This window comes from Entelurus aequoreus, linkage group LG18, assembly GCF_033978785.1.
Source record: "Entelurus aequoreus isolate RoL-2023_Sb linkage group LG18, RoL_Eaeq_v1.1, whole genome shotgun sequence".
Taxonomy (NCBI): Eukaryota; Metazoa; Chordata; class Actinopteri; order Syngnathiformes; family Syngnathidae; genus Entelurus; species Entelurus aequoreus.
This window is the reverse complement of record NC_084748.1, coordinates 50,631,007-50,655,255: the sequence shown is the minus strand read 5'-3', so window position 1 is coordinate 50,655,255 and position 24,249 is coordinate 50,631,007. Positions and strand designations below refer to the sequence as shown.

Sequence of the window (24,249 nt, the reverse complement as noted above, 5' to 3'; positions counted from 1 at the left end):
TTGTATGCAATATGTCATCTCAGGGCATTCAATCGATCACAACTGGACTGTTTGGTTTGTCTTGTAAGACTTTTCACCTTTCATCCGAGTAGACTTCTTCAGTTCATGATCATAGACTTAGAATGTTCAGATCTAGTCTTAGACTTAGATTGTTCAGATCTAGTCCAGCAGCTGGTGCCAAGACCCCAAATGCTTAAACCAAAACAAAACAGGTGTGTGCCTGGGCAAGGATGGTTTCTCCCTATTGTAGTGAGAAAAACAACTGTTGAGATGCAAAAGAGCAATCCTACTTTCAAAGCCAACAACAGTCATTAGCATTGAAGTATTGTGTGGCAGAACCATGGCTGTGGATCCACTACTACCAGTTCCAAATAGTCAGAATCTTCCTTGTTAGCATTGAAGTATTGTGTAGCAGAACCATGGCTGTGAATCCACTACTACCAGTCCTAAATAGTCAGAATCTTCCTTGTTAGCATTGAAGTATTGTGTGGCAGAACCATGGCTGTGGATCCACTACTACCAGTCCTAAATAGTCAGAATCTTCCTTGTTAACATTGAAGTATTGTGTGGCAGAACCATGGCTGTGGATCCACTACTACCAGTCCTAAATAGTCAGAATCTTCCTTGTTAGCATTGAAGTATTGTGTGGCAGAACCATGGCTGTGGATCCACTACTACCAGTCCTAAATAGTCAGAATCTTCCTTGTTAACATTGAAGTATTGTGTGGCAGAACCATGGCTGTGGATCCACTACTACCAGTCCTAAATAGTCAGAATCTTCCTTGTTAGCATTGAAGTATTGTGTGGCAGAACCATGGCTGTGGATCCACTACTACCAGTCCTAAATAGTCAGAATATTCCTTGTTAGCATTGAAGTATTGTGCAGCAGAACCATGGCTGTGGATCCACTAGTACCAGTCCTAAATAGTCAGAATATTCCTTGTTAGCATTGAAGTATTGTGTGGCAGAACCATGGCTGTGGATCCACTACTACCAGTCCTAAATAGTCAGAATCTTCCTTGTTAGCATTGAAGTATTGTGTAGCAGAACCATGGCTGTGAATCCACGAGTGCCAGTCCTAAATAGTCAGAATCTTCCTTGTTAGCATTGAAGTATTGTGTAACAGAACCATGGCTGTGGGTCCACTACTACCAGTCCTAAATAGTCAGAATCCCCCATGTTAGCATTCCATTCAGTTGTAAACAAATGTCATCCTGGTCACCTTCTGTAAGCAGAATGTTTCTAACTCCTGTTATTTGTTGGAGGCTAAATTGCAGAGTCTCTTAGGAATTGTTGAAAGGACAGTGTTGTATGTGGGAGACAGGTGGTGTCGCAAACCACCTCCTCTGTTCCATCCTTCCTCAATGTCCACAATGTGTACATGTTTGTTGTCAAAGGAGTGCTGTTTGTCCCTGAGGTGCGAGTAGACATCTGAGTCTAGACCTGAAGACTTTGCCCGTCTATGTTGTGCCATGTGTCGTCTTAGTGGTTGTTTTGTTTCCACTATATATAAATCATTACACTAGATAGCATACACCAGCTTGTTTTTGTGGGTGTGGGGTGTCCGGTCTTTAGGATGCAGCAGTCTCTGTCTCAGGGTGGTGTGAAGTGTACTGGGATGTTGTGTTGGTTCAACATTCCTCTCACATAGACCTGATCCACATGGTATGACAATATGTCACCTTTGTCCTCCTCATCATCAACTCTGTTCTTCTTATTTCTGGAACTGGATGCACTTTTCACAAACCACCAGCTGGGGGAACCACAAGTTTTGAGGGCTTCCTTCAAATTCCAATGCTCTTTCTTTTTGGCCTGTGGGCCGGTAGGAACATGATCAGATCTGTGTTGTTCTTTGAATTTGGCCTGTGGGCCAGTAGGAAGATGATCAGATCTGTGTTGTTCTTTGACTTCAACCTGTGGGCCAGTAGGAAGATAATCATATCTGTGTTGTTCTTTGAATTCGGCCTGTGGTCCAGTAGGAAGATGATCAGATCTGTGTTGTTCTTTGACTTCAACCTGTGGGCCGGTAGGAAGATGATCAGATCTGTGTTGTTCTTTGACTTCAACCTGTGGACCGGTAGGAAGATGATCAGATCTGTGTTGTTCTTTGACTTCAACCTGTGGACCGGTAGGAAGATGATCAGATCTGTGTTGTTCTTTGACTTCAACCTGTGGACCGGTAGGAAGATGATCAGATCTGTGTTGTTCTTTGACTTCAACCTGTTGGGCCGGTAGGAAGATGATCAGATCTGTTGTAGGGTCCTGATGACGCCCAGTTGGTGCTCCAGTGGGTGGTGGGAGTCAAAACGTAGGTATTGATGAGTATGTGTGGTTTTTCAGTAAACCCTGACATGAAGGCCCCCGTTTTCTCCAATGTGGACATCACAGTCCAAAAAAGGCAACTTCCTGTCACGTGTGAACTTGTTTTATTTTGTCACAAAAAGTTAGTAGTCTTCCCAGTCTTCTCATCTTTATGTAACACTTATTCTGTAATACAAATTGTTACTACTTTCACATTTCTTGACTGATTAAAGAAATTCCAACGCCAACCCAATCAGTACAATCCAAGGAATCGTGCTGTGTCCCGTAATTCACAAAATTTCCGATTTCCCCAAATTTCCAGGAAATTTCCAATTGTATTGAATAGTTTTTTTTGAAGTTCAACAAGTCCCACATTTCTTACCCGATTCAAACCATTCCACCCATGGACATTCCTGGAATTCCAGGATTACCAGGAATTTCCCCCCATTGAAGATGTATGGGCATAACACAAACGTCGACATGTCCCACTTTTCTCTACAGATTTCAACTCTTTGAAAGTCATTTGCTCTCGTTAGTCAACATCTAACATCCTTCTCAGATCATTTAACACTTTTTTTCCCCGCGTATTTGGCACCTGTGCACCATACAGTCAGATAACTTAGTGCTTGACTAATTTTGCAACCGTTTACCCCAGAGTCATATAAGTTGGCACTTTACATGTGCTAACTGTTAACACGCTGGCGTGGCTTTTTTTTTGCCATTTTCACGGGCGTACACCTTATTGTCATCAAACTTTGCACGTGACACATGCTAACTGTTAGCATGCTGACCATAGACATGTTCTAAGGGTACGCAGCATGGAGCGCTACTGCCTACTGGCGCTGACGAGACGCGGGGCCGCCATCTTGGAGTGGTGATCAGTGCAATTCTTTTGGCAGGAGCAATGAACTGTCAGCGCATTTAATTCATCGTACCTCACTGAATACCACTGATTTTCACACGCTTTTTTTGTCATACGGTAGCTATGATAAAGGACACGTTTTATTATTCATAGTTTGCTTAACAGTAATATAATATTCTTATATGCTATAAGTGACCAGACGTCCCAGATCAAAACTGGGAATATAATCCCAGAGAAGGGGGAAAAAAACAGTCAGCTATTTTTAAATTGAAGAAACAATATGATTAGGTTATATATACATGCGTATATCCTACATAAACAATGTATGAATACATTATATATCTTATAGACTGTATCTCTGTTGCTGCAGCAGCAGAGAGTTTATTCTGTCTTGACACTTTGTATTGATATTTTCTATTACATTCTTCCCTTATATGATAATGTTTACAGTGATTGTTTTATATGTATTTTTAATGTATGTCGCTTTGGATAAAAGCGTCTGCCAAATACTTCAACATAAACATATGTAAACACCTGAAAGTCTTTATATCAGCTAAAACCACCAATCTGTTTCACTAGATTCAGAATAAAACCAAATTCTGTCTAACAATCTTTATCTTCATCATTTATTTCAACTTTATGTTATTCAAGTATGACAATTTTAAATGTAATTCATTTAATTGACAAGCAATTCTGTTATGGTCATACTCTTGTTTGCTAGCGGCTAGGATTTCAGTACTATTGAAGATATTTGCTCCTTCTCAACTCTGTGGTAATATTGTTTTCACAAAATACAACCATTAATACGTTAAAGGCCTACTGAAATGACATTTTTGTATTTAAACGGGGATAGCAGATCCATTCTATGTGTCATATTTGATCATTTCGCGATATTGCCATATTTTTGCTGAAAGGATTTAGTAGAAAAAACGACGATAAAATTTGCAACTTTTGGTCGCTAATAAAAAAGCCTTGCCTGTACCGGAAGTAGCGTGACGTCACAGGTTGAAAGGCTCCTCACATTTCCCCATTGTTTACACCAGCAGCGAGAGCGATTCGGACCGAGAAAGCGACGATTACCCCATTAATTTGAGCGAGGATGAAAGATTCGTGGATGAGGAACGTGAGAGTGAAGGACTAGAGTGCAGTGCAGGACGTATCTTTTTTGCTCTGACCGTAACTTAGGCCCAAGGGTTCATTGGATTCCACACTTTCTCCTTTTTCTATTGTGGATCACAGATTTGTATTTCCAACCACCTCGGATACTATATCCTCTTGAAAATGAGAGTCGAGAACGCGAAATGGACATTCACAGTGACTTTTATCTCCACGACAATACATCGGCGAAACACTTTAGCTACGGAGCTAACGTGATAGCATCGGGCTCAAATGCAGATAGAAACAAAAGAAATAAATCCCTGACTGGAAGGATAGACAGAAGATCAACAATACTATTAAACCATGGACATGTAACTACACGGTTAATGCTTTCCAGCTTAGCGAAGCTTAACAATGCTGTTGCTAACGACGCCATTGAAGCTAACTTAGCAACGGGACCTCACAGAGCTATGATAAAAACATTAGCGCTCCACCTACGCCAGCCCTCATCTGCTCATCAACACCTGTGCTCACCTGCGTTCCAGCAATCGACGGAAGGACGAAGGACTTCACCCGATCGTCGATGCGGTCGGCGGCTAGCGGCGGCGAGCGCGTCTGCTATCCAAGTCAAAGTCCTCCTGGTTGTGTTGCTACAGCCAGCCGCTAATACACCGATCCCACCTACAACTTTCTTCTTTGCAGTCTTCATTGTTCATTAAAAAAATTGCAAAAGATTCACCAACACAGATGTCCAGAACACTGTGGAATTATGCCATGAAAACAGAGCTTTTTTGTATTGGATTCAATGGTGTTCGAATACTTCCGTTTAACTAGTGACGTCACGCGCATACGTCATCATACATAGACCTTTTCAAGCGGAAGTTTAGCGGGAAATTTAAAATGTCACTTTATAAGTTAACCCGGCCGTATTGGCAGGTGTTGCAATGTTAAGATGTCATCATTGATATATAAACTATCAGACTGCGTGGTCGCTAGTAGTGGCTTTCAGTAGGCCTTTAATGTTAAATCTTACTTGTGAAAAGTAATCCCCCGATTCCTATTTTTAACAGTCCGCTCATTTGAGCAGGAAAACGCTGAACACCATCTTTGTTTTCTACCTGTCAACTGTCAGTTTAGCATCTTTGTTTTCTACCTGTCAACTGTCAGTTTAGCATCTTTGTTTTCTACCTGTCAACTGTCAGTTTAGCATCTTTGTTTTCTACCTGTCAACTGTCAGTTTAGCATCTTTGTTTTCTACCTGTCAACTGTCAGTTTAGCATCTTTGTTTTCTACCTGTCAACTGTCAGTTTAGCATCTTTGTTTTCTACCTGTCAACTGTCAGTTTAGCATCTTTGTTTTCTACCTGTCAACTGTCAGTTTAGCATCTTTGTTTTCTACCTGTCAACTGTCAGTTTAGCATCTTTGTTTTCTACCTGTCAACTGTCAGTTTAGCATCTTTGTTTTCTACCTGTCAACTGTCAGTTTAGGCTGTTCGCCGGCTCCTCATCACCACCTCAAGATGGCGGCCCAATTTCTCGTGTCACAGCAGCCAATGCTGCATCTACTTATAAGATGCTAACCGCTTGCATGCTAACATTGGCATTTCAGTTCGCCTTGCGCATATCTGTGGCTCGTGCGTTTCAAAGATCGAATCACATATTGTTATTGATGTTTATAAATTGTTGTTTTTATTGCTTTATTTATTTTCTTATGATACTGTTCTGAGCCTTTGATTTATTTTGTACAATTTTCCATTTTGTCTTAGTGCACTTTCATTTTTGAAGTTGTTTGTGATTTATTGTTATGTCAATTGATGGACCACAGCTGTGACTATTAGTGCTTCACTTCCTGTTGAGAATTGCACACTGACAAAGACATTTTCAAAACCGGTCTTTGTTTGGTAGTTTGTATTAAAATGATAAGAAGGACACGGGTGTTGCTGCCTTGCTTTTTCTTTTTCTATAAATTGTTCAAGGGCACAGAACTTTGACCTTCCTGTAAACTCAGTCATTTCCCGCCTCCATGTTGCCTAGGTGAACATTGCAGCATCCACTCCATAACCTGCTGGTTTATGGAACATTTGGGTGTGCTCCACTCTTACCAAACAAGTCAATTGTCAAGTTGAAGGAGTTAGGAATGTTTGTTTGTAATGAAGCTCACCTTCTGCTGCTCCTGCTTGAGTGCAGATGTTTTTCCTGCCTTAAAGCAGCTTGCTTGTCACCGTTAATGAAGCCATTGAAGGAAAAGGTGTTGTGATTAAATGTCGTCACCCAGGATAAACGTCTGCGCAGCGGGGATCAAATCTTATGTATCGGCGACACAGACCTGGCTGGCATGAACAGCGAGCAGGTAGCGCAGGTGAGATCTACCTTTTTGTCAAGACATTTTTACATTGTATTTGTCATTGATTTATTTATGGTCTTGGCTCAGGTGCTGCGAAACGCCGGCAGCAAGGTGAAGCTCCTCATCGCCAGGGACAACCTGACCTCTCCCGTCCTCAGCCAGGAGTCCCTGGATGGCAACGTGTGTTAGCCATGATATTCTTCCATCACTCCATGAGAATTGTCCTTAAACACCATTCTATGTCCCCTGCAGATCAGTGACTTCAACCATGACTACGAGTTCAGCGTGCAGTTCAGTAAAAACAGCAGGGGGCTGGGCTTAACCATCTCCAGCTACATCGGCCACCTCAACTCAGGTAATATTCATAGACAAAATGACCTGAACTCAGGTAATATTCATAGACAAAATGACCTGAACTCAGGTAATATTCATAGACAAAATGACCTGAACTCAGGTAATATTCATAGACAAAATGACCTGAACTCAGGTAATATTCTAAGATACTGGACAAAATGACCTAAACTCAGGTAATATTCATAGATACTGGACAAAATGACCTGAACTCAGGTAATATTCATAGCTACTGGACAAAATGACCTAAACTCAGGTAATATTCATAGCTACTGGACAAAATGACCTGAACTTAGGTAATATTCATAGACAAAATGACCTAAACTCAAGTAATATTCATAGCTACTGGACAAAATGACCTGAACTTAGGTAATATTCATAGACAAAATGACCTAAACTCAGGTAATATTCATAGCTACTGGACAAAATGACCTGAACTCAGGTAATATTCATAACTACTGGACAAAATGACCTGAACTCAGGTAATATTCATAGACAAAATGACCTAAACTCAGGTAATATTCGTAGCTACAGGACAAAATGACCTGAACTCAGGTAATATTCATAGACAAAATGACCTGAACTCAGGTAATATTCATAGACAAAATGACCTGAACTCAGGTAATATTCATAGACAAAATGACCTAAACTCAGGTAATATTCGTAGCTACTGGACAAAATGACCTAAACTCAGGTAATATTCATAGACAAAATGACCTAAACTCAGGTAATATTCATAAACAAAATGACCTGAACTCAGGTAATATTCATAGCTACTGGACAAAATGACCTGAACTCAGGTAATATTCATAGACAAAATGACCTGAACTCAGGTAATATTCATAGACAAAATGACCTAAACTCAGGTAATATTCATAGACAAAATGACCTGAACTCAGGTAATATTCATAGACAAAATGACCTGAACTCAGGTAATATTCATAGACAAAATGACCTAAACTCAGGTAATATTCGTAGCTACTGGACAAAATGACCTAAACTCAGGTAATATTCATAGACAAAATGACCTAAACTCAGGTAATATTCATAAACAAAATGACCTGAACTCAGGTAATATTCATAGCTACTGGACAAAATGACCTGAACTCAGGTAATATTCATAGACAAAATGACCTGAACTCAGGTAATATTCATAAACAAAATGACCTAAACTCAGGTAATATTCATAGATACTGGACAAAATGACCTGAACTCAGGTAATATTCATAGACAAAATGACCTAAATTTAGGTAATATTCATAGCTACTGGACAAAATGACCTAAACTCAGGTAATATTCATAGACAAAATGACCTGAACTCAGGTAATATTCATAGCTACTGGACAAAATGACCTAAACTCAGGTAATATTCATAACTACTGGACAAAATGACCTGAACTCAGGTAATATTCATAGCTACTGGACAAAATTACCTGAACTCAGGTAATATTCATAGACAAAATGACCTGAACTCAGGTAATATTCATAGACAAAATGACCTAAACTCAGGTAATATTCATAGATACTGGACAAAATGACCTAAACTCAGGTAATATTCATAGCTACTGGACAATGTGAGTGTGTTTGTGTCCTGGTCTTCAGTGTACAGTGCTGGGGTGACGGTGAAGAGCATCGTGAAGGGCAGTACTGTGGACCAGGATGGACAGATCCACGTTGGCGACATCATACTCTCTGTAAGTCATCAAGTATTTACACACATCTGTAAAGTTGACTCATTTCCCCCTTGACAAATCATCTAAACACAAATAAACCCACGTTGGGGCAAAAGAAAAATGGAAATTGGGGTTAGAGTACTCAAATTATTACTTAAGTAAGAGTAATGTTACTTATAATCTGTAATAAAAAAAAGAAAAAATAATCTGTAATAATAACGAACTATTAGTTTTGTGTTTTCTAATAATGCAACAAAAAAAGGCCAAAGACACACCTTTTTAATCAGGCTTTTTACTAATCATCATAATCAACATTCCTCCATAAAATAGACTAAAAACTCTGATATGTGTTTGTATTCCTTAAAAGATTAATTCTAGCCAAACATTTAATAAAGTCAAATACAAATAAACCCGCATTGGGGCAAAAGGAAAATGGAGATTGTGGGTAGAGTACTCAAATATTTACTCAAATAAGAGTACTCTTACTTTAGAGCGTAGTGTCAAATGCAAAAAATAATTGGTAATAAAAAATAATCTGTAATAATAATGAACTATTAGTTTTGGCTAGACTCACCTTTTTAATCAGTTCATTTACTAATCATCATAAACACAATTCCTCCATAAATTAGATAAACAGCTCTGATATTTTTCTACATTACTTAAAAGAAAACTGGTTTTGTTTAATAAAATTCTACCAAAACATTTAATAAAGTCAAATCCAAATAAGGCAAGAAGAAAAGTATCCAACACTTCTCTTTTCTAAACTATGTGATTTATCTGAGTGGCTGCGCAGGACAGATTTGATAAAAAAATTAGTTTTGATTTTTTTTTTTTTAATGGATTAAGAATCGTAACAAATAAAAATTGCGATTCATTCGAAAATCTTTTTTTTGACACCCTAGTAGACATACTGTATGTGTGGGTTGTTTGTCCTACATTAGAATAAGCTATAACGTAATATGTAAAGCATAAGTATGAGTCATATAATATTATTATTATCAAGAATGTGAGTGAGTGCTTGGCAAGTAGTCCTATAATAATGTAGTCCAATAATAATGTAGTACCATCTCCACTTTCCCAGCAATGTTAGCCCACATCTGCTTGGTGTTGCTCCTCTACATGTATTGTCTTCTACCCTGAAGAAGGCACACACACCCCAAAGTAGAAAAGTCTGGGAACAAAGAACCAAAATAAATGTCTCAAACAAATAGTTCTCCTGGCACTTGGTTCCACATTTAAGTCACATCCAAGTCCAAGTTGTTTAGTTTGAAGTGGGGTTGGCCAAGGTCCTACGAGCAGGTTCTCCTGGTTCCAGCAGCCTTGAAGACATCTGCTGGTGGTTCATCATGTAATGTTTGGACACCTCTGTTCTCCCACAAGAACTGTCTTCTAGGCTTTTCTCCAACTCCCTTTACAAACCACTTGCAGTGTAGGAACTAGGGTGGTCCCCATACCAATATGTTGGTACCAATACCAGCATTTATTTACATACTTTTCTAAATAAAGGGTACCACAAAAAATGTCATTATTGTAACACAAAATGTTAGTGTACATGCAACATATGTTTATTATTGTCATTTAGTCCTTAAATAAAATAGACAACTTGTCTTTTAGTAGTAAGTAAACAAACAAAGACTCCTAATTAGTAACATATTGTGTCATTTATACACCTATTATTTTCTACACATTATGAGGGACAAACTGTAAAAATGTATTATTAATCTACTTGTTCATTTACTGTTAATATCTGCTTATTTTCTCTTTTAACATGTTCTATCTACACTTCTGTTCAAATGTAATAATCACTTATTCTTCTCTTCTTTGATACCTTACATTAGTTTTGGATGATACCACACATTTAGGTATCGATCCGATACCAAGTAGTTGCAGGATCATACAATAAAATATAATACCTAATAAACCAATAATAATATGGTTAAAAATACTGATGTAAAGGGTAGGTGTCACGCTGTTTTCTGTTTCAACATGTTCTATCTACACTTCTGTTCAAATTTAATAATCACTTATTCTTCTCTTCTTTGATACTTGACATTAGTTTTGGATGATACCACACATTTGGGTATGGCTCTGATACCAAGTAGTTACAGGATCATACATTGGTCATATTCAAAGTCCTCATGTGTCCAGGGACATATTTCAAGACTTTATAAACATAATATACATTTTTAAAAAAGGAAAAAAAATTGTGATGATAAAAAATATCGATGTAATCATAGTAGTATCGACTAGATACGCTCCTGTACTTGATATCATCACAGTGGATGTCAGGTGTAGATCCACCCATGGGATTTGTTTACATTCAGGAGTGCTAGCTTGCTGTTATTGATGAGCTATTGTATCCTCCTACGGTGTGTAGTGAAGCATGTTTAGCTATTCCTCGTCCTCCAGTGATAATGCTACTTGTAAGAAATTGACTTTATTTGTCGCCATGGAGACAAGGATTAGTGATTTAGAAGTAGCTAAAACACTGCCGACTAGCTAGCCATGTCTTAAAGCAGCTCTTCCTGAGGGTGTTTCAGTGTTATAACTTCACCTTTATCTTTACTTTTTAAACCAAAATGCGTCCATTCTCCCTTTTCTGTCTACACACTGTGTCTGCTTGTAAGTACTCTGTGCGTGTGCGCTGCCCAACATGCTCCTCTGCTCGTAAAACCAGCAATGTCATGCCCGTTAAAAAAAAAAAGAAGGAAAAAACGGGGAATTGGTACTTTTCAGAGTTTAGTACCGTGTTTGATTCCTTAGTACCACCATACTATACTAGTACCGTACAACCCTAGTAGGAACGCAGGGTCAGAAACATTGAGTTGGCCGGCATCAGTGCTGAAGCCACGTTGAGTGAGTGCCACTTGTGTGCGAGACACATGATAAATGCAAAGAGGCGATGTGAAATATTGATAGAGGATGAAACATTGAAGAGTTCCTGCAGAGTTGTGATGGATGTAGAAGTGGAGGCCATCCACTAGGGATATTGCGTATTCTTTTAGCACGTGGAAACATGATCTTGAAAGCAACTGGTCCCCAACCAATCCAGGGAGGCTCAAGTGATGGCAAGTTGTGGAAGCGTTTGACTTAGTTGGGGCGTGTTAGTCTTTCTGCTCACTTGAATTAATCTCAGGACGTTCAATCCATCACAAGTGGACAAAGCATAGGAGTTACCGTAATTTCCGGACTATAAGCCGCTACTTTTCCCCCTCGTTCTGGTCCCTGCGGCTTATACAAGGGTGCGGCTTATTTACGGCCTGTTCTTCTCCGACACCCGACGAAGAGGATTTCTGTGGTTTTAGTACGCAGGAGGAAGACGATGACACAATGATTAAAGACTGACTTTTCATATACCGGTAGGCTGGTTATTTTGATAACGTACAGGCGAGCACTTTGTATTACTTTGCACCGTTGTATTATTTGTACTCTGCACGAATGCTGTTCGCCATGTCAAAGATGTGAAAGTTTGATTGAATGATTGAAAGATTTATTGTTAATAAATGGGACGCTTTGCGTTCCCAAACAGTCATCTCTGTCCCGACAATCCCCTCCGTGGTAGCAGGAACCCCTATATACTACGCTAATTACACATCAAAACCCTGCGGCTTATAGTCGGGTGCGGCTTATATATGGAGCAATCCGTATTTTCCCCTCAATTTAGCTGGTGCGGCTTATAGCCAGGTGCGGCTTATATATGGATCAATCTGTATTTTCCCCTAAATTTAGCTGGTGCGGCTTATAGTCAGGTGCGGCTTATATATGGATCAATCTGTATTTTCCCCTAAATTTAGCTGGTGCGGCTTATAGTCAGGTGCGGCTTATATATGGAGCAATCTGTATTTTCCCCTAAATTTAGCTGGTGCGGCTTATAGTCGGGTGCGGCTTATATATGGAGCAATCTGTATTTTCCCCTAAATTTAGCTGGTGCGGCTTATAGTCAGGTGCGGCTTATATATGGAGCAATCTGTATTTTCCCCTGAATTTAGCTGGTGCGGCTTATAGTCAGGTGCGGCTTATACATGGATCAATCTGTATTTTCCCCTGAATTTGGCTGGTGCGGCTTATAGTCAGGTGCGGCTTATAGTCCGGAAATTACGGTAATAATGAAGCTCCTCACTCAAAATACTTGTATCTGAAATGAAATGAATGTTCCAGGCTCTCAAAAAGAAGTACTAATCATGAACATCTGCTGACTTTTGTCCTTCTGCCCCAGCCATGGATGTAACTTCCACATCCTTGTCCGTCTTTATGTCAGTGCTCTCCATCCTCTTCTTCTACCCAGCACACTCACTGTCTTTGGACCCAGGCTGGGAGGAACTAGGGGCCTGATCCACTCAAAGTCTGCGCGTACAAAAACACGTGCAAACTTCACAGCACAGGCAAAACTAAACTTGTGAGCAGAGGATTGCGTCTCTTCAAAGAGCAGAATAAGGAGTGGATCCATTTAGCGCAGACTTGGGCAAATTAATGCGGCCCGTTAAGCTTTTCAATCTGGCCCGCCTGACATTCCCAAATCATTTTTTTACATCTTTAAGATGTAAAGTGTAGCTGCCATTATGATGTGCAGTCATGTTTTCTAATGACCGTAAGTCTTCAACTAAACTAACTACAGAATCGATTCTCATTTTTAAAAAATCGATTTTTTATTTTTTATTTTTATTGTTTTTAAATGAATCAATCCAACAAAGCAATACACATCAATACCATAACAATGCAATCCAATTCCAGAAGCAAAGCCGAGCCAGCAACACTCAGAACTGCAATAAACAGAGCAATTGAGAGGAGACACAAACACCACACAGAACAAAACAAAATGAATATTATCAACAACAGTATCAATATTAGTTACAATGTCAACATAGCAGTGATTAAAAATCCCTCATTGACATTATCTTTAGACATTTATAAAAAATGAATAACAATAGTGTCACAGTGGCTTACACTTGCATGGCATCTCATAAGCTTGACAACACACTGTGTCCAATATTTTCACAAAGATAAAATAAGTCATATTTTTGCTTCATTTAATAGTTCAAACAAATGTACATTATTGCAATCAGTTGATAAAACATTGTCCTTTACAATTATAAAAGCTTTTTACTCTGCTTGCATGTCAGCAGACTGGGGTAGATCCTGCTGAAATCCTATGTCCATCCATCCATCCATCCATCTTCTTCCGCTTATCCGAGGTCGGGTCGCGGGGGCAGCAGCCTAAGCAGGGAAACCCAGACTTCCCTCTCCCCAGCCACTTCGTCCAGCTCCTCCCGGGGGATCTTCCCCGTGGCCTCCTACCGGTCGGACGTGCCCTAAACACCTCCCTAGGGAGGCGTTCGGGTGGCATCCTGACCAGATGCCCGAACCACCTCATCTGGTTCCTCTCCATGTGGAGGAGCAGCGGCTTTACTTTGACCTCCTCTCGGATGACAGAGCTTCTCACCCTATCTCTAAGGGAGACACCCGCCACCCGGCGGAGGAAACTCATTTGGGCCGCTTGTACCCGTGATCTTGTCCTTTCGGTCATAACCCAAAGCTCATGACCATAGGTGAGGATGTGAACGTAGATCGACCGGTAAATTGAGAGCTTTGCCTACTGGCTCAGCTCCTTCTTCACCACAACGGATCGATACAGCGTCCGCATTACTGAAGACACCGCACCGATCCGCCTGTCCATCTCACCATCCACTCTTCCCTCACTCGTGAACAAGACTCCCAGGTACTTGAACTCCTCCACTTGGGGCAGGGTCTCCTCCGCAACCCGGAGATGGCACTCCACCCTTTTCCGGGCGAGAACCATGGACTCGGACTTGGAGGTGCTGATTCTCATCCCAGTCGCTTCACACTCGGCTGCGAACCGATCCAGTGAGAGCTGAAGATCCTGGCCAGATGAAGCCATCAGGACCACATCATCTGCAAAAAGCAGAGACCTAATCCCGCAGCCACCAAACCAGATCCCCTCAACGTCTTGACTGCACCTAGAAGTTCTGTCCATAAAAGTTCAGAACAGAATGGGTGACAAAGGGCAGCCTTGGCGGAGTCCAACCCTCACTGGAAACGGGTCCGACTTACTGCCGGCAATGCGGACCAAACTCTGACACAGATCATACAGGGAGCGGACCAAGCTCTGACACAGATCATACAGGGAGCGGACCACCACAATCAGACAGTCCGATACCCCATACTCTCTGAGCACTCCCCACAGGACTTCCGGTCGAATGCCTTCTCCAAGTCCACAAAGCACATGTAGACTGGTTGGGCAAACTCCCATGCACCCTCAAGGACCCTGCCGAGAGTATAGAGCTGGTCCACAGTTCCACGACCAGGACGAAAACCACACTGTTCCTCCTGAATCCGAGGTTGGACTATCCGGCGTAGCCTCCTCTCCAGCACACCCGAATAGACCTTACCGGGAAGGCTGAGGAGTGTGACCCCACCATAGTTAGAACACACCCTCCGGTTCCCCTTCTTAATGTATTGAATGAATAGAGAATCCTTTTGAATCTGGAAAGTATCGTTTTGGAATCGAGAATCGTGTTGTATTGGAAAAAAAATCGATTTTGAATCGAATCGTGACCCCAAGAATCGATATTGAATCAAATCGTGGGACACCCAAAGATTTGCAGCCCTAGTCTCCATGGCGATGCCCTGTATACTACACGCTAAATCCTCTTTAAAAGAAGGCGATCTGCAGCACTTTTTAATTGTACATGCAGTCTTGGTAGATCACACGCATCACGCCCACTCATAGTACGTGCTATTTTACGGTTTGCACATGCTAATAAGCACATGGTATTTGGATCTTAGTAGATCAGGCCCTAAGTGTTGTAAGTCTCGCTATCCAGCTGCTACTAGCTAATGCTATCAAGTGAGACATCGAAAAAAGGAAAATGTTTCAATTTAGAATTTACTTGATTTATCCAAGAGGAATGAACAAATGTGTGCACTCTAAGATAGCAACGTTTTATTTAATATTAGTGTGGTTAACTTCTTTTTACACTTGTATAATGTATTTTAAATCTGAACAAATATAGCTGCAAACGAGGCATAATGATGCCATATGTACATACAGCTAGCCTAAATAGCATGTTAGCATGGATTAGCTTGCAGTCATGCGCTGACCAAATATGCCCGATTAGCCCTCCACACAAGTCAATAACGTCAACAAAGCTCACCTTTGTGCATTCACGCACAGCATAAAAAGTTTGGGGGACAAAATGAGACAAAGGAGTGGCATGAAACACGTCTTTCTGTGGCAGCGTCGGAGAAAGTTGCACATGTAAACAAACTGTTGCCTCACAGTCCACACAACTGCGGGGAGTTCAAGGACCGGCGGAGTTAGTAGGATAAAATGGCGCTCGCCAAATACTCTCATCAGTGAAGCATGTTTAATATAAACATTGGGATTTTTCCATTTTCACACATTTTTTGTAAAAGCTCCAAGGAGCCACTAGGGTGGCGCTAAAGAGCCGCATGCTTCACCTGTGTGCTCCTCACCTGTGTGTTGACCCCTCCCAGGTGGACGGGGTGAGCCTGCAGGGCTGCAGCGAGCAGCGGGCCATGGAGGTGCTGAGGAGGACCGGCCCTATGGTCCGACTGAGACTCCTGAGGAAGGCGGTGCGTCTCAGCCACATCCTGCCCCCCGTGCCCCCCCTGCACCCCCTGCGCCACTCGCACAGTTTCCAGGAGGGCGACCCCTACAGGGTGGGCCTGAACAGGATCCATGAGACAGGTGGGTGGAGTCATGCCATGGTCTAGCACTCCTCTTAGGACCTGAAGGAAGGAGCACATGTCAAGATGATAATGACACTGCATGCTCTAATCTCGCATTTAGTCATGTGCGATACTGCCGATACCACATCTTCATGCTCTGATATCCATTGTGAAATCAAATATTCCACACTGTTAAGTTAAGTAGCAATGATAGTCACACACACACTAGGTGTGGCAAAAAAATTCTCTGCATTTGACCCATCACCCTTGATCACCCCCTGGGAGGTGAGGGGAGCAGTGAGCAGCAGCGGTGGCCACGCCCGGGAATCATTTTTGGTGATTAACCCCCAATCCCAACCCTTGATGCTGAGTGCCAAGCAGGGAGGTAATGGCTCCCATTTATATAGTCTTTGGTATGACTCGGCCGGGGTTTGAACTCACAACCTACCCATCTCAGGGCGGGCACTCTAACCACTAGGCCACTGAGTAGGTTCATACTTTAGTCCAAACTTTGGCCACCACATACTGAAAAGTTAAAGTATTTAATGTGTTTTTATTTAAAACATGCTAAAAACAGCTTTGTTTTATAGGTGAGTGAGTATCCATCCATCCATTTTCTACCGCTTGTCCCTTTTGGAGTCGCGGGGGGTGCTGCATTCGTATTATTATTAATTATTACAACATTTGCAACTTTTATGTTTTAATCAGTTAAAGGAGTCACATGTAAAAATGTGCCCAAAAATGGTACTGCAATCATGGTCAAAATAATGTAGTCCCCTCCCCCTCTCCCTGGCTGAGGTTGCCAGGTACACAGCTGGATGGACTGGACTACTCCAAGGAACTTCAAACTTCCACTGTCTCTTACTAGGGGTTGAGGTCTGGGACCATAATAGCTGAATAGACAAGCGTTTTGTCAATAACAAATCTCTAACCAACACAGAAATGAGGCTATTTTCAGGAAGAAGTAGGCCATGCCAGGAAACAAAGACTAAAACCAACTACAACCAACGCTAGCAATAGTTATACTGGTGAAAATAAGCTTAGCAGCCTAATGTATGCCCAAAACTAAAGAGGAGACATTTTACCAAGGTATGCCTATAGGCTACTGTTAAAAAAATTCAGATTGCCATATAACTTGGTACATGTAGTCCACAACATGCACCAATGAGGAATTATTTAATCATGTGATTTGTCAGAGCCATCAAATAAAAAAATGCCAAAGTAATGTGTGAATGAAGCAAAGTAATGTGTAAATAATGTCAATAAGTAGATGAACCATCTGTGGCTGTGAAGTGAACACTAGTAAGGTTGTAAATACTGTATAGAGTAGGCTAACCCATGTGGTTCCTGTGGATGTGAACATAATTACTGTAGTGACTAAATAACATAGTGACTGAAACAGACATAGTAATGTGTAAATAATGTCAATAACTAGATAAACTATCTGTGGATGTGAAGTGAACACTAGTAAGGTTGTAAATACTGTATAGAGTAGACTAACCCATGTGGTTCCTGTGGATGTGAACACAATTACTGTAGTGACTAAATAACATAGTGACTGAAACAGACATAGTAATGTGTAAATAATGTCAATAACTAGATGAACCATCTGTGGATGTGAAGTGAACACTAGTAAGGTTGTAAATACTGTATGGAGTAGACTAACCCATGTGGTTCCTGTGGATGTGAACACAATTACTGTAGTGACTAAATAACATAGTGACTGAAACAGACATAGTAATGTGTAAATAATGTCAATAAGTAGATGAACCATCTGTGGATGTGAAGTGAACACTAGTAAGGTTGTAAATACTGTATAGAGTAGACTAACCCATGTGGTTCCTGTGGATGTGAACACAATTACTGTAGTGACTGAAACAGACATAGTTATTCATTTGGATGAATGTATTTATGTCAACTGTGTTGATCATTATTTTTTAATTCTTTAAACACTACAACATCTTTAAATGCTGCTTATCTTTGCTAAGTTTTGCATGTTCAATAGTTGAACCTGGCAGGGGACATGCGGCCCCCAGACCACCGGCTTATTTGCAGTCCTTTTCATTAAGTTTAAATCACATGTCTGAAAGTATTTTTAATATTAAAAAAAAAAAAGTTAAAGTTAAAGTACCAATGATAGTCACACACACCCTAGGTGTGGCGAAATTATTCTCTGCATTTGACCCATCACCCTTGATCACCACCGAGGGGGTGAGGGGAGCAGTGAGCAGCAGCGGTGGCCGGGCCCGGGAATCATTTTTGGTGATTCAACCCCCAATTCCAAGCCTTGATGCCGAGTGCCAAGCAGGGATAGCTTCTAATATTTTAGATGAGGGGTGTCCAAACTTTTAAATTCTTTCAAACATGCTAAAAACAGACAAAACGTGTTCTAGGTGACTAAGTATATTATTATCATTTATTATCAGTTATTATTTCTTCAGCTTTTTCTCATCACATTCCCATTTTTTGCTCTTTTTTTCTTGCACTTTTCCTAATGTTTTTATGTAATTTAAAATATTTGCACCAAGAATGAGCCTGGGTGTGACTGGCTGTCTGATGGGGAATCAAATCAGTGGTATGGCACATGACTAATCCCATGATCTAGTGTGGGTGTACGGACTGTGTTTACGTTTGAATCCTCTCCTCCCAGGAATATGTTCTCTGCGTGAGATCTCCCGCCGCGCAGCATACGCCAACAGAAGACCCCGACATGATTCCAGAAATGGTAAAGTCTTTCTGCAGTCTAGGAGTGGATGATGAGCCTCGCTCTGATACTCTTTAAGTAGGTTCAGGGCGGAGCGACGCGGCGGTAAAGCGTGCTCTTTGATCAGCGTCTATTTATAGTGTTGCGCAATCATGTGTTTATCCAACTCATTCAGCTCCTTCCAGATCCTTCTGCCTCTCAGCCTGCACCAGGCGCTGATGTTTGGGCTTGATTGTGTTGAATAAGCACTGATTGCTGCCAGCCATCAAATATTTGCTTGCCAGGAAGTGGCTGTGATAAAGTGTGTGTCCACAGTCTGGACTCAAGACTTAAGACTTGAATCCAACGTGTCATGTGATCACAGGCGTGAAGCTGACGGCGGCAGAAGAAGAAGACCTGAGGATGAGGTGGCAACATGCACTTGGACCGAGATATGAAGTCCTAGTACGTCTCTTCATCAAGATGGTTGTCCTAGCATGGCACATGCCAGTCTTTCATCCAATGACTCCATACTGAAAATATCAGCTGGTTTTTTGACCTACTTAAGGCCGCACTAATTCATATTTTATCACGTCACCTATTTTTGTGTTTGCACTCGCGCTCAACTGCTATAATCTTAAATCGCTCTAAGTGTAGGACTAGATGTGACCAATCGAAGTCTAAGACTAGATGTGACCAATCTAAGTCTAAGACTAGATCACACCAATCTAAGTCTAAGACTAGATGTGACCAATCGAAGTCTAAGACTAGATGTGACCAATCTAAGTCTAAGACTAGATGTGACCAATCTAAGTCTAAGACTAGATGTGACCAATCTAAGTCTAAGACTAGATGTGACCAATCGAAGTCTAAGACTAGATGTGACCAATCGAAGTCTAAGACTAGATGTGACCAATCTAAGTCTAAGACTAGATGTGACCAATCTAAGTCTAAGACTAGATGTGACCAATCTAAGTCTAAGACTAGATGTGACCAATCTAAGTCTAAGACTAGATCAGACCAATCTAAGTCTTAGACTAGTGGTGACCAATCTAAATCTAAGATTAGATGTGACCAATCTAAGTCTAAGACTACATGTGACCAATCTAAGTATAAGACTACATGTGACCAATCTAAGTGTAAGACTAGATCTGATTAATTTAAATATAAGACTAGATGTGAACAATCTAAGTGTAAGACTAGATGTGACCAATCTAAGTCTAAGACTAGATGTGACCAATCTAAGTCTAAGACTACATCAGACCAATCTAAGTCTAAGACTAGATCAGACCAATCTAAGTCTAACACTAGATGTGACCAATCTAAGTCTAAGACTACATCAGACCAATCTAAGTCTAAAACTAGATGTGACCAATCTAAGTCGAAGACTAGATGTGACCAATCTAAGTCTAAGACTAGTAGTGACCATCTAAGTCTAAGACTAGATGTGACCAATCTAAGTCTAAGACTAGATGTGACCAATCTAAGTCTAAGACTAGATCAGACCAATCTAAGTCTAAGACTAGATGTGACCAATCTAAGTCTAAGACTAGATCTGATTAATTTAAATATAAGACTAGATGTGACCAATCTAAGTCTAAGACTAGTAGTGACCATCTAAGTCTAAGACTAGATGTGACCAATCTAAGTCTAAGACTAGATGTGACCAATCTAAGTGTAAGACTAGATGTGACCAATCTAAGTCTAAGACTAGATGTGACCAATCTAAGTCTAAGACTAGATCTGATTAATTTAAATATAAGACTAGATGTGACCAATCTAAGTCTAAGACTAGATGTGACCAATCTAAGTCTAAGACTAGATCAGACCAATCTAAGTCTTAGACTACATGTGTCCAATCTAAGTCTAAGACTAGATGTGACCAATCTAAGTCTAAGACTACATGTGACCAATCTAAGTGTAAGACTAAATCTGATTAATTTAAATATAAGACTAGATGTGAACAATCTTAAGTGTAAGACTTGATGTGACCAATCTAAGTCTAAGACTAGATGTGACCAATCTAAGTCTAAGACTACATCAGACCAATCTAAGGCTAAGACTAGATCAGGCCAATCTAAGTCTAACACTAGATGTGACCAATCTAAGTCTAAGACTAGTAGTGACCATCTAAGTCTAAGACTAGATGTGACCAATCTAAGTCTAAGACTAGATGTGACCAATCTAAGTGTAAGACTAGATGTGACCAATCTAAGTTTAAGACTAGATGTGACCAATCTAAGTCTAAGACTAGATGTGACCAATCTAAGTCTAAGACTAGTAGTGACCATTTAAGTCTAAGACTAGATGTGACCAATCTAAGTCTAAGACTAGATGTGACCAATCTAAGTCTAAGACTAGATGTGACCAATCTAAGTCTAAGACTAGATCAGACCAATCTAATTTTAAGACTAGATGTGACCAATCTAAATTTAAGACTAGATCTGATTAATTTAAATATAAGATTAGATGTGACCAATCTAAGTCTAAGACTAGATCAGACCAATCTAAGTCTTAGACTACATGTATCCAATCTAAGTCTAAGACTAGTGGTGACCAATATAAGTCTAAGACTAGATGTGACCAATCTAAGTCTAAGACTGTATGTGACCAATCTAAGTCTAAGACTAGATGTGACCAATCTAAGTCTAAAACTAGATGTGACCAATCTAAGTGTAAGACTAGATCTGATTAATTTAAATATAAGATTAGATGTGATCAATCTAAGTCTAAGACTAGATCAGACCAATCTAAGTCTTAGACTACATGTATCCAATCTAAGTCTAAGACTAGTGGTGACCAATATAAGTCTAAGACTAGATGTGACCAGTCTAAGACTAGATGTGACCAATCTAAGGCGAAGACTAGATCAGACCAATCTAAGTCTAACACTAGATGTGACCAATCTAAGTCTAAGACTAGATCAGACCAATCTAAGTCTAAGACTAGATGTGATCAATCTAAATTCAAGACTAGATCTGATTCATTTAAATATAAGATTAGATGTGACCAATCTAAGTGTAAGACTAGATGTGACCAATCTAAGTCTAAGACTAGATGTGACCAATCTAAGTCTAAGACTAAATCAGACCAATCTAAGTCTTAGACTACATGTGTCCAATCTAAATCTAAAACTGGATCTGATCAATCTAAGACTAGATCTGACCAATCTAAAACTACATTTGATCAGTCTATGACTAAATGTGATCAATCTAAGACTATATCTAATCAGTCTAAGCCTAAGACTAGATGTGATCAATCTTAAACTAGATCTGATCAATCTAAAACTAGATTTGATCAGTCTATGACTAGATGTGATCAATCGAAGACTATATCTGATCAGTCTAAGTGTAAGACTAGATGTGATCAATCTAAGACTATATCTGATCAGTCAAAGCCTAAGACTAGATGTGATCAATCTAAGACAATATCTGATCAGTCTAAGTGTAAGACTAGATGTGATCAATCTAAGACTATATCTGATCAGTCAAAGCCTAAGACTAGATGTGATCAATCTAAGACTATATCTGATCAGTCAAAGCGTAAGACTAGATGTGATCAATCTAAGACTGGATCTGGTCAGTCTAAGCCTAAGACTAGATGTGATCAATCTAAGACTATATCTGATCAGTCAAAGCCTAAGACTAGATGTGATCAATCTAAGACAATATCTGATCAGTCTAAGTGTAAGACTAGATGTGATCAATCTAAGACTATATCTGATCAGTCAAAGCGTAAGACTAGATGTGATCAATCTAAGACTGGATCTGGTCAGTCTAAGCCTAAGACTAGATGTGATCAATCTAAGAGTGGATCTGATCAGTCCAAGTCTATGAGTAAGGGTACTAAGTAGTACTTACAGTGCTGTTAGAAACATGAACAGTTAAAAAGTGGTCCACGATCATGTTTCCATCTTTCAGGTGTGCCAGCTGGAGCGCTTCAGTGAGACTAGTGGTCTGGGCATCAGTCTGGAGGCTCGGGCAGGACATCATTATCTGTGCTCAGTTTTACCTGAGGGTCCTGTTGGCCAGAGTACTAAGATCTTCACTGGAGACCAGATCCTGGAGGTAAGAAAACATTCATGCAAGTATTGGTTGACCTTTGACCAAAGTGATGTAGTGGTTCACATAGCTGACTCTCTGGTCTTAGACTGTGTCCACACTGCAATAAAGTCCAGATTTGAGGAAAATAAATATTAAAAACAAGTGAAATGAAATCTCTACGCAGCTATTCATTTTACTTGATAAAACATCCTAAATTGAGATTTGTACATCTAGAAATTAGCAGGACTTTTAAGGTAGAAATAAGTATTTTATTCTGAAATCAAGCAGGAGAATCTTTACACAAGATGTTCTATGTGGGGGAAACCAAAATATGTCTTGAATATTTTTTTCTCGTTTTTAACATTTTTAAACTTGAATCCATCCATCTTCTTCCGGTTATCTGAGGTTGGGTCGCGGGGGCAGCAGCCTAAGCAGATAATCCCAGACTTCCCTCTCTCCAGCTACTTGGTCCTGCTCCTCCCCTGATCCTGGGAGACATAGTCCTGAACCACAATAGTCAACATATAATTATTCATGCTAAAAGTAACATTGTTTAGAGAAAGTATGAAAGAGGGCAAGATTGTTTTATAAATATCTCTGCCATGCCTCCATGCTTTGATTTCACATTTGGGGGATCCCAAATACACAAAACAAGGCACCAAGAGGTGAGACGAATACTTTCTAAGAACACAACGTGACACATTTCTCATGGTACAAAACAAAAACATCACTTTTACCCGACCAAACTCTTCACGTTGTGTAAATGCTCAATAAAAAGAGAATACAACAAATCCTTTTCAACTTATATTCAATTGAATAGACTGCAAAGACAAGATATTTAACGTTTAAACTAGAAAACTTTGTTATTTTTTGCAAATATTAGCTCATTTGGAATTTGACGCCTGCAACATGTTTCAAAAAAGCTGGCACGAGTGGCAAAAAAGAGTGAGAAATTTGAGGAATGCTCATCAAAGACTTATTTGGAACATCCCACAGGTGAACAGGCTAATTGGGAACAGGTGGGTGCCATGATTGGGTATAAAAGCAGCTTCCATGAAATGCTCAGTCGTTCACAAACAAGGACGGGGCGAGGGTCACCACTTTGTCAACAAATGCCTGAGCAAATTGTTTAGGAACAACATTTCTCTACAAGGAATTGAGGGATATCACCATCTACGCTCCGTA

General features: G+C 40.2%; 1 protein-coding gene across 1 annotated transcript in view; it reads left to right on the top strand.

The window, feature by feature from the left end:
- LOC133633441 (multiple PDZ domain protein-like) overlaps window positions 1–24,249 on the top strand; it is a 149,092-nt gene that overhangs the window by 20,995 nt on the left and 103,848 nt on the right. The window contains exons 7-14 of the mRNA XM_062025967.1: window positions 6,536–6,619; window positions 6,692–6,784; window positions 6,857–6,959; window positions 8,558–8,649; window positions 16,144–16,357; window positions 18,989–19,063; window positions 19,407–19,486; window positions 22,942–23,088. Coding sequence (XP_061881951.1) covers window positions 6,536–6,619; window positions 6,692–6,784; window positions 6,857–6,959; window positions 8,558–8,649; window positions 16,144–16,357; window positions 18,989–19,063; window positions 19,407–19,486; window positions 22,942–23,088 — 888 coding nt within the window. The remainder of the gene's footprint in view (window positions 1–6,535; window positions 6,620–6,691; window positions 6,785–6,856; window positions 6,960–8,557; window positions 8,650–16,143; window positions 16,358–18,988; window positions 19,064–19,406; window positions 19,487–22,941; window positions 23,089–24,249) is intronic.